The sequence below is a fragment of the Lontra canadensis genome, unplaced genomic scaffold (genome assembly GCF_010015895.1).
Source record: "Lontra canadensis isolate GAN:19392208 unplaced genomic scaffold, GSC_riverotter_1.0 scaffold23, whole genome shotgun sequence".
Lineage (NCBI taxonomy): Eukaryota > Metazoa > Chordata > Mammalia > Carnivora > Mustelidae > Lontra > Lontra canadensis.
In genome coordinates, this window is record NW_022631017.1 from 18,006,344 (window position 1) to 18,018,420 (window position 12,077).

The 12,077-nt window shown below is 34.1% G+C and overlaps 1 protein-coding gene across 2 annotated transcripts in view; it reads right to left on the reverse strand.

Annotated features, from left to right (window-relative positions):
• TRDN (triadin) overlaps positions 1–12,077 on the reverse strand; it is a 391,390-nt gene that overhangs the window by 165,069 nt on the left and 214,244 nt on the right. Inside the window, exon 13 of one of the 2 annotated variants that reach the window (XM_032862438.1) lies at positions 2,307–2,360. In XM_032862438.1, coding sequence (XP_032718329.1) covers positions 2,307–2,360 — 54 coding nt within the window. Of the gene's footprint in view, positions 1–2,306; positions 2,364–12,077 lie in introns of those variants that run through there. The other variant, XM_032862437.1, reaches the window with a different exon arrangement.

Sequence of the window (12,077 nt, forward strand, 5' to 3'; positions counted from 1 at the left end):
TGATTCTTTGAACTTGTAGCCATTTGCTTGAAGAAATGACTCCAAGCTGCATTTTCATGAATAAAACCCCAAAAGTAATAATAATATTTGTTCTGCCTTTCTATATCCCATAATATTGGTTATACCCTTTTAAAGAAGAATCTGTTTCCTTGAACAACCTGATGATTAAATGAAAAGTAAAAATTGTTATCACATCTCCTAATTATCCTAGTATATGCATTGCTTATAAATGGCATCATTTGGGTCAAATGGAAGGCAGTCAACCCATTTTACCAATATTTAATATGATTATTCTGCACATGGTTGAGTCCAGGTTAAATGCAAACATGTTCTATGTTATATGCTGAGGAGTCTGCTACAAGGGTTTTCTGCCCAGTAACAAATATAACACCATCTAAGGGTATGTCCTTTATTGCTAGATATTGTATAATATAGCATGGGAAAGAAAGCAAGGTTCTATTAGGGGAGGAGTTGGGGGCAGTGGGTTAAATAGGTGATGGGGATTAGGAGTGTACCCATTGTGATGAGCACTGAATATTGTATGGAAGTGTTGAATCACTATATTGTTCACTTGAAACTAATATAACACTAACACCGTTAAAATAAAAATAAAATAAAATAAAATTAAATTAAAATTAAAATTAAAATCTTGGGGTGCCTGGGTGGCTCAGTGCGTTAAGCCTCTGCCTTCGGCTCAGGTCATGATCTCAGGGTCCTGGGATCCAGCCCTACATCGGGCTCTCTGCTCAGCGGGGAGTCTGCTTCCCCCTCTCTCTCTGCCTGCCTCTCTGCCTACTTGTGATCTCTGCCTGTCCAATGAATAAATAAAATCTTAAAAATAAAATAAATAAAATAAAAACCTAAAAACCTGAAAAAATATTTCTTCTATTAAATATTTTACCTTTTATTGCTCAAGTGTGATCTTTTGTAAAGTTTTCATGGATGACAAAAGTCAGAACACTTCTGTCCTTGCCTTATGCTTTCATCAAGTTACTTTTCATGATTTAAAAATAAAGGTCAGATAAATCATATTCCATTCTGCTCACTTGGAGACACACAGGAGTTAGCATAGCTTTCTCAAAGGATGTGATTTCAGATGCTGCTCTCCCTGTTTGTGCTCTCTGTCAAAATAAATAAAATCTTTAAAAAAATTAAAAAGTAAAAATAAAAAATAACTTCATAGAACAATTATTTTAAAGAAGTACTTTTCCCAAACTGATGATTTAAAGAATTAATATTTTGGGGTGCCTGGGTAGCCCAGTCAGTTAAGCATCCAACTCTTGGTTTCAGCTCAGGTCATGATCTCAGGGTCCTGGGATCACGCCTTGAGTTGGGTTCCATGCTTGACAGGGAGTCTGCTTGAGTTTCTCTCTCTCCCTCTCCCTTTATCCCTCCTCCCTGCTCTCTCTCTTTCTCTAAAATAAATTTTAAAAAATAAATGAAGATAAATAATTGATTATATATTTTGATTGATTATATATATTTAAAGATAAATATTGATTATATATTTTTCTAAAGCTCTCTTAAAGGACACCACTTTTGATGGCCCAAAGATATTAGTAATTGTTGAAACTGATTTTCTCAGATGGCTTATACAAACTAGGGTGATTTGTTTGTAGTTATATCTGGGACCCAATTTCTGGAGTCTTTTTTTTTTTTTTTTTAAGATTTTATTTATTTATGTGACAGAGAGATCACAAGTAGGCAGAGAGGCAGAAAGAGAGGCAGGCAGAGGGGCAGGAGAAAGCAGGCTCCTTGCTGAGCAGGGAGCTTGATATGGGGCTCAATCCTGGGACCCTGAGACCATGACCTGAGCCAAAGGCAGAGGCTTAATCCACTGAGCCACCCAGGCACCCCAGTTTCTGCAGTCTTAATATAGATGAAATAATATGAATTTATTACCGTTCTGACTGACTTTTCTAATATGGCACAAATTACAAGTTATAACTGAAAATATTGGGAAAATTTTATATTATTTATATATCTCTATCAATCTTTCTATCTGTCATCTATCAATCTATCAATCTATCTTTTGGTTTTGTTTTGGTTTTTGGTTTTTTTGTTTTTAGAAATGTAAGTTAAGATTCAATGACTGAAACTTGGAGTCAACATACTAATTCTTGGGTCCTTCATGTTTCCTCCAACTACTAAAAAATAAATACTCGAAACATGTATTGTAATACAACAATATTTTCTATAATAACCCAGCAGATGGTGCTATTCTGCAATAAACAGCTTTTGCTTTTGTTAATAAAGTGCTATGCACTTTTCTTTAAAAAATGAAACAGAATGTTTAATTGTTTTACCTTGTGCTGCAACTATTATAGTCCCTTGTTTGGTTTCAGGAGCTTTCCCTGGATCTTACAAAGCAAAAAGATAAATAAATTACCATGAAGTGCCAGATCAGAAATATATTTAATCCCCCCCAAAAGGGAGAGATTAGAAAATCAAAAACAAACATAAAAAACATCTTCCTTGGCACTCAGAATTTTTGTTAAGAAATGTGCACAATTGTTAGGGGGATCTCTAAGACATTAGGTTTATTTGAGACAAAAAAAAAAAAAATTCTCAAAACTGCTTGCCTTACTGTTAACTGACCATGGAGCACTTTGCATTTGTTGGGTACCTGAGTTTGAAAATCTCAGATTTCTTTGTGCATCATTTCTGTATTATCAGATTTTTGCAATGATGGAACATTAGACATAAATAAAGTGGCTCATAGAAGCTCATTGAGTGACTAACGCGAGGTTAAAGCCTAGAGCAACCAATATCCAGCTCCAGTCTGTGACTCAAGATGCTATCCCTTGTCCTGCTGTACTGCCCATCCCCATTAGCGTGGTCCTGGGAAGCCGTGTGTGTTGTGAGAGAATTAGAAAACTTCATTTTGAGTCTTTCTTCCTTGTTGTCTTAGGGTTTTTGTTTTTATTTTTTCAGAATTTTCTCCTTAAAGAAACAGGCTACAAAAACACAGACGATAAATATTTAAATGTATATTTAATTAATTAGCATGAAAAATAGAGGGGAAATAAATATTTCAAAAAGCAATGCTTATTTCCCATTTCACTAAATAACAGTTCATGATTATCTTCAGTAAGCTTTCGATGATTAAATTATCACTTAATATGGGAAGGAAGATTTGGTCATTTGTTATAGATCTTGACATTTATTCCTTCATTAATCACCTATTGGCTGGACCTATTTTGTGTCTACACTAAGCTATGTGTAAATGTAGTAGCTGAGATACACATATTCTCAGTCTTTTGTTTAATTATCATCAAATGTTGGGGGCCTTTGTGGCTCAGTCCATTAAGGGTCTGCCTTTGGCCCAGGTCATGATCCCAGGGTTCTAGGATAGAGTCCTGCATCGGAGTTCCTGCTTCTCCTTCTGCCTCTGATGCTCCCCTACTTGTGCTCTCTCACTCTCTCTGTTAAATAAATAAATAAAATTTTAAAAAAATTGTTATCAAATATTGATTACACCTTATTTAATATTACATTTTTAGAGTTATAAAATAAGATTGCATCAGAATAACTTGCAAAGAATCAGTTTCCATGTTTTTTAGGTTTTGTTTCTAATTCATGCCTTACCTTTTATTGGTGAGATAATCATTCATTTATATCATAACAAAGATTATGATAATGCCAATTTTTCATTTTGTTTTTATAAAAGAAATATTATTTGATTTGTGTGTGATTTTTATTATTACTCTATTTATTATTCAGAGAAAATATTTTTTTTGTCAAAATTAAGTTGATTTTATTTTACCTATGATCTCTTTATTATTTTTTTTTTTCCTGGATGAAAAATCCATGCCAGGTTCATGCTAGTGTTATCTTTGTCACATCCAGAATAAACAGACTCAATAATTAGTCAAAATTTAGATATTGAATTTTTAACTAATGTATTTCTCAGTATTGCTCTAGGCCTATATTATATAACTACCATCTAGTAGTCACTTAATAAACATTGGTAAATGAAAAATTAAATGAAAGGATGAAATGATAGGTCCAAAAGATCACCAGAAGTATTCTACATTGCTCTGGTGTTTCCTCAACATATAAGAGAGTTGTAAAATAGTTCCTGATTTTTAAAAAGAAGATTTTTTTTTAAATAGTACCTTAAAATTTTAACTGATTTTACTATCTTCTCTTTCTTCTTTATGTTCTCTTAGATCATGGCTCCTAAAATGATCCCTCCACAATGAAGATTCTACCTCACCACCCAATGTACCCAACTGTGAATTAGGGGAACTTTTCTTAGGACCTTATTACTTCTCCCGTTGATCATTCAGTTACTCTGTCAGCTACCTCCTCGCTCAATGATCGGGGTCAGATCATGCCCCTAACTATTCAGCATTTTCCATTTGACTATCCTGACAGGTGACAGTCTTATCTCTCAAGAGTTATACCTTCACTAACCCTACCCAGTATCTGTCTGGCTGTGTGCACGTTGAGTGGGCATGTTTTAAGGGCTTATAGGCTCTGGACTCTTTTTTCTGCTATGCCATAGTTCTCCATCCCTCCCCCTTCCCCAAATCCACCCATCCACTAAAGCACAGTGATACATTCTAGATACTGTTCCCAGGTAAAAGATGTTATATAAAGGGGTCATTCTACAGACAATGTCCACCGACAAAGGAATGACTTTAATGGAGCTAATTCTCAACTCTGTAGCAGTAAAATATTATTTGTCCTCCATAAGTTCATTGTTCCCAAGATTTTATTCGATAATTTTTACAGTTGTATTTTTGACATAAAATACAATGATTTTAATAAAAATGCAGGATGATAAGAATATTCAACTAAAGATTAAGATAATTCTGAAATTAATAAATATTATTTTGGACTGCAAAATTAGAGACATGATGGGCTTACATTAATATGTCAGCATAATTTACTTGGGAATATGTTAGTAGAAAATTATCAGAGAAGATAGTATCCTTAGGTTCCTAAAACATGTATTTATATAAATTGTCAAAAATCAGAGTAGCCAAATGGAAGAGTCTGAGTTACAAAACTGAAAAAATATTATGAGTTTGCAAATGTCTTGTCAAGAAATCTTTAAATATTCACTTAATATAAACTTTTCATCTATAGGACTCTGTTTATCCTGACTTCTTTTAATGTGAAGTGTAAATCCATTGTTTCAAATGCAACTAGTATAAGTTTCACATAACCTTATTTTGTTAAGATTTTATTTTTAAGTAATCTCTATACCCAATGTATAGATCTCAAACTCATGACCCTGAGATTGAGTCGCATGTTCTACCAACTGAGCCAGCCACATGTCCCTGGGCATAACTGTAACAGCAAATGTACTGCTACACTGAGTTCAGTGCTGGTCTTTGACTAACAGACAGTAGATGAAAAATAGTACTGTGGTGATCATACTTACATCTTAAATATTTTCTAAGCAATCTTCCAGTTCCCCCTCAAAATAAATAATTACTTTTATAATGTTTCTATTCTTTTTTTAAAAGAGATGTTACTTATTTATTTGAGAGTGAGGGAGACAGAGAGAATGACTGGGGGGAGGGAGAAGCAGGCTCTCTGCTAAGCAGGGAGCCCAATGGGGCACTCTGTCCCAGGACCCTGGGATCAAGACCTGAGCTGAAGGCAAATGCTTATCCTACTGAGCCACCCAGGCACCCCTATTGTTTTTATTCTTTAAAGCAAGTTGGGGGGCAACTGGGTGGCTCAGTAGGTTAAGTGTTCCACTCTTGATTTCAGTTCCAGTGGTGATCTTGTGGTTGTGGGATCCAACTCCACAGTGCTCCGGGAAGCCACTTGTCCCTCTCTCTGCTGGTCCCTCTCTCTTTGCTCCCTCCTGTCTGAGTCCCCCTCCCCTTCGTCTTGAGTGCCTGTGTTCTCTCTGTCTCTGTCTCTCTCTCCCAAAAATAAATTTTAAAAAATCTTAAAAAAAATAAAATCATAAGTGATCATTTTCTCTCTCAAAAGTAACAATCAATAATCCCTAAGTAACATTTAAATCCCTTCACAAAATAGCAAAATAGAAAAGAAAGCTGAAAGAAAGAGAGGTGAGTAATCTGACAAAGGCAGGAGAATGAGTGGCAGCAGGTGGTAAAGTAGTTAATGGTTTCTGACTTCTCCGTAACTTCTCCATAACCAGCCCACTGGACCCAGCAATACAGATTTCTATTTCAGTGATTATATTTAAATTATTTACTCACAAAATTATAGCTTCCTACTAATCTGTAAATTCCCTGTGATTACTGTTTGAGTTATTTATTCAATTTCATAGCTCGAGCACCTAGCAAAATACTGGGAAAACTGGAAAATGTGTAAGCAATTGATTGCATAAAAAATCCAATTATAAGAGTGTAAAAAAATCTAATGACCATTTTGAAATGAGTCATTAAATTTAGGGCTTTGTTTCATTTTTAAGATGATAAAAACTAAGTCAAACTCTTTTTCTCTTTGATCATTTATCAAATGATATGTAGAAAGTGCTTTAATATTAAATTTCAGAACTTTATTTTTACTACATTATAGTGTGACCTTGGCTGAAATTTGGAATTTTTTAGAATTTCACTATTTCAAACAAGTTTACAACAATTTGCATGGATTTGGAAATTTAAGAAATCTGTCTAAAATCATGACACGAATCAACATTTCTTTAGGACCCAATTACAAATCAATTTTCTTTCATTAGTTTTCTAAAAAAAGAAAGAGAAACAAGTCTCCAAAGCCATCTCTTGTTAATTCTAGTAGTAAGAATCATTTAGATTGTTCTTAGGTGAGAAAACTGAACATAGAAAAGTTGAATACCTTTTCCACAGATCAGGAAAGAAATAAATATTTACAGGTTCAGCAGCTAAACTTTGAACCTGCAATATGAAACCTTGATCCATTAAAATATTCACTTTCTTTTTTTGACTAAGATACTAAATTCTAAAGTCAGATCATCCGGCAGTCTAATGAACTGCTAAATTAAGCCTTAAATCATTGTTTTCTATTCTTATAAAATCTAATTTACTATTTTTAGATGTAGATACTCCTGAAATAGAGAAAGGTTAACATTTAAGCCAAAAATTACTATATGCTTAAAAGGTCTTAAGCTAAGCCTCTTGTACTTCATAGCTCCAGGAAAGCATTTCAGAGGCATTGCTTCATCTGAGTATGACAATTATTCTATTGAGATGAAATTAATCATGAAGCAGCCTTTGGCCATCCAGTCTGACCAAGGGGACTGAAGCCTGAAAGGAGGGCTTATTTGCTGCCAGATATGCAAATTGCAAAAGGTGCACAATGCAGAAACATGAATAATTTATCAAAATAATCTGTTATTGCTAGAGGTTAAAAATCTAAATAAAGTGGCAGCATCATTTACAATAGGTAGCATAATTTAGCTTCTCTTATTCCCCCAGGAAATTTTTGTTTCATCAAGCAATGTATTTTGTTTTAGAATCAAGGTAGTTTTTAACTTAATATCTTAGCATTACAGAGTTTAATTCAGAAAGAAAATGATTATTCAATGTCTGCTAAAATATTCCCTTGATTTTTTTCTTAATCTTTTTAAGAAAACATACTATCATTTTGATCAAAACCATTCTAAGCATTTCTTAATTTGAAAAAAAAAGAGAACTTTGATGTTTTCATTAAATGTAAGTCAACATCTATTTATAGTTTCTACACATAGAATCAGCTTTTTCTTTTATTATTTGGAGAGAATAAAGCATAGGGAAAAAATCTTGAAATCCAGTCAGAATATTCACTGTTAGAATAATGTACATTCCCCACTCATGGCATCACTTGGTTGTCTGGATTGAATGGGGTAAGAAGGGAATTTCAAATTTAGAGCTGAAGACCTAGGTATTAATTTATTTAAATGACTAAAAGAAGGAAACTTTTTAAGAAAATAAACAAATGTTATAAATGAGACACAGATCATTTGTCCTTCTATCCTAAAATAAATGTGTCTATATATATGTGTGTGTGTGTATATATATATATATATGTGTGTATATACACACACATATATATATATGAATATACATAGGCATGTTAAGGTGAGGGCTGACTCCATTAGGTTAAGAAAAAGATTCCTGCCATACAGCTAGTAAAACAATGACATGCAATATTATCATGGGAAGATATGAGGTTATATTCTTGGAGAAGTCTCTAAGACACCTGTCTTAAAGGAGTCCTAGATAGATCTGCCTAAAGCAGAGAGAACCCCAGCTGATCACTCCAGGTCCCTTTCTACCTTCTACAGCACCTTTCTAAAATTAGTGACTATGAACACTAATACACTACTATGAGCACAAATACACTAATAAGAGTATTTGAAAATGTTACCTCTATTATGTTTTGATAGCAAGTATTTTTATTATTTATTTCTTTTTATTACTGAGGCTTACATTGGTAGTCCTCCCTTACCATGAAATAATTATTCCTTTGTTAATATTTTAAAAACAAGCATTCTGACCATCAACCTGGACCTGTTCTCTTAGGAGAAGCATACACTTCCTAGTACATTTAAAACTCTAGTAGCTAGGGTTCCTGGGTGGCTCAGTTGGTGAAGCCTTTGGCTCAGGTAATGATCTCAGGGTCCTGGGATCAAGTTCCACAATAGGTTCCCTGCTCATTGGGGAGCCTCCTTCTCTTTTCCCCCCGCTTGTGCTCTCTTTCTTTCTCTCTGTCAAATAAATAGAAATCTTTAAGAAAAAAAAAAAAAAAAAAGGATTCAAGTAGCTATTTGCTGTTTTCATTGAAATAAATGTTATAGAGTTTAGAAAATTTTTGCTTTCCCATTATAAAAGATTTAGTCCTTTAGCAAGGATTGCTTTTGCTTCTTTATGCAAAATAAAACAAAACAAAACAAAATTTATTTATTTATTTATTTATTTATTTTGAGAATAAGGAATTTATTAAGACTATAAGCTCTGGTGTCTGAGTGGCTCAGTGGGTTAAGCCCCTGCCTTCAGCTCATGTCATGATCTCAGGGTCTTGGAATCCAGCCCCACATTGGGCTCTCTGTTCGGCGGGGGGAGCCTGCTTCTTCCTCTCTCCTCTCTCTCTGCCTGCCTCTCTGCCTTGTGATCTCTCTTTCTCTGTCAGATAAATAAATAAAATCTTTAAAAAAAAGAGAGACACTATAAGCTACTTTATTACACACACAGACACACACACAATGAAAACAGAATTTCTGACTCTTGAGCCACACTTTCCTGTTAAAATTTCAGTCTTAAAAATTAAGTGAGGTACAATTGGTAGGTCCTCTCACTCACAACTTACACATAGAAGGGGAATGGTTTCCTCATTAAATGATATCATAGAACAGAATGATCTCAGTTCAGCCCTTAAAAAATACCAGTAGTTATTGTTCTAACATTGCTAAACAGTGTCTATCAATATTATCATACTGTTTTTCACTTTTCTAGAAAATAAGAAATGCACACTCTTTTTATCTAATTACCCAATTTGGAAATGTTATGTAAACAAACAAAATTGTAACTGTAAATGTAACCATACAAAAAAAAAAATAGTAGGGATTGTGAAGGAAAAAACTGAGAGCAAAGACTGTTTTATTCTTATTTGTATCGTCAGTCTCTAACAGAGTTCTTGGCACTGAGAAGGCATTCAGTAAATGTTTTTGCATGAATAAATGAATAATGATTAGGAGACAAGGTGTTTGAAAAATCATTGTTATATACCTGAAAATTGTAAACCAAATGGGTAGCAATTATCTTCATAAAATTGCCCAGACTCATTGAGTCTTTTTTTTTCTCTACAGTACTACAGATGTCAAAATCTGAAGATGTTATAATCAGCTTCAAAGAAAATCTAAGTTTCTTATAAAAATAGCAAGATTCATAAAATGCAGATTTATTACACAGATAAGTTAGAATGATTTCCAAAAAGAAGGAATCCTTAACAGAGTGTCCTAAATAATGCAATCTGAGGGAGAATTCAGAAGTGTATTTTTAAGCAAACACGTTCTGCTAAATTTTGTTCTCAGGTTGAACAGAGTGTAGGGAATGAACAACACCCAATTTGATATTAAATGAGAAAATATTTCTCCAAATAATTACTGAAGTCTATCACTCATTCTTTCTTCAATGTTTATTGCATGTTTGCTTACTGTGAACAAGGCACTATGACATTTAAATATTAGAACTAGTTCCACTCCTTAGGGGCACTACCTGAAAAATGCTAAACAAAGGGTATAGTAATCTGAGTTTTAGTATTGGCAGTTTTTTAGGAGGCAGGATGTAGATAACTCTTGAAGGAGAAATAGAGTATAGAGCCACAAAAGGGGTGAGGAAAACAAAGGTGCAAAGTGGGATAATTGCTCAATCTGGCTGGGGCAGAAGAATCTGGTTGGTATACATGAGAAGTGAACATAAAAATTTTAAAAATGTTTCAGTGTAAATTATGGTCAAAATAATTCACCTTCAAATCTCAGTAAATAGATGTGCTATCTCTTTCTTTCTTTTTTGTTTTTTAAAAGATTTTATTTATTTATTTTAAAGAGAGAGAGAGCAGGAGAGAGAGCACAAGCAGAGAGAGGCAGAGGGCAGAGGGAGAAGCAGATAACCTGTTGAGCAGGCAACTCAACAGAGGGCTGCTCCCAGAACCCTGGGATCATGATCTAAGCCAAGGGCAGATGCTTAACTGACTGAGCCACCCAGGCACTCCTCAAGTTGTTTTTCCATTGAGAAAGATATTAGTAATAAGGTATAAGAAGAAGCCAAATAATGTTGGTTTCAACAAGGTCAAAGAAAGAGGATATTTTAAAAAGGAGGAAATAGACTTCGGAATTAACAAAAGAGAGGGAATTTCTTTTGTTACCTAGATAGTCCCTGGCAACATTTGTGAAAATGAATTGGGATGCAGACAAAAGAAAGCCTACTTTTTTGGTGTCAGTCTCAGCCTATCAATAACCGATGTTGTGACTAGACTGGCCCTTGTGGTTCGTATGATGATGGCAAGACGCCCTTAGAAACAACCATCAGGGAACTTTGAAAAAAAAAAATGAACAACATTTTGTTACGTAGAAGTTTTGGAAATTACATGGCATATTAGAGACCACACAATGAGGTTGCAGGGGAGAGAGAGAGAATGAGAGAGTGAGCGAGCAGGCAGGTCTGGTGTTCTTGCTTTTATTGGTGTCTCCCTGGATGGACCTTAAGGAAATTATGCTAAGTTAAATAAGTCAGGCAGAAAAAGACAAACACTACATGATTTCATTTATATGTGGACTCAAAAAAAAAAAAAAACCCAAAATGAAAAAATAAAACAAAATTCATAGGTATTGAGAATGGAAAGGTGGTTGCTGGATGGGAGGGGGATTAGGGATTGGGAGCTACAGGTGAAGGGGGTCAAGGGGTACAAGCTTCGAACTACAAAATAATTTATGGGGATGTAATGTACAGCATGGTGACTATCATCAAAAATATTGCATTACATACTTGAGGGTTGTGAAGAGAGTGAATCCTAAAAGTTCTCATCACAAGAAAGAAACTTTTTTTTGGTAATTTTGTATGGTGATGGTTGGTAATGAGACTTACTGTCATGTTCATCTTACGCTGTATACAAATATCAAATCATCATGTGCACCTTAAACTATATGTTATATATAATGTTTTATGTCATTTATATCTCAGCAAAAAGTCTATTAATCATAGGGTTTTGCATGCACTTCCTTTTCTTAAAAATAGTCCAGAAGTGTTCCCTTTTGTCTACATCCTAGTCAAGACTTGTTAATTCTTGTCCTTTTGATAATAGCTGTTCCAAGTGTGAGGTGAAATCTCATTGTTGTTTTGTTTCGCATTTCCCTGATGATTGCTGATGATAACCATCTTTTCATTTGTCTGTTTTTAAGTCTGAACTCCCCCAAAACGCTAACTTTTCACTCCCCCCGCTGCACATTTTATGCTTCTGTTTCCACATCATACTTATTTTTAATTAGTGTTTTTTAAACTAGATATTCTATAATTATTTGTACTATTTTTGTCTTTATGCTATCTTTGCAAGCAATTAATCTACTACCTTTACTATATAGTTACTTTTACCAGTAAGATTTATACTTTCATATGTTTTCTTGTTATTGA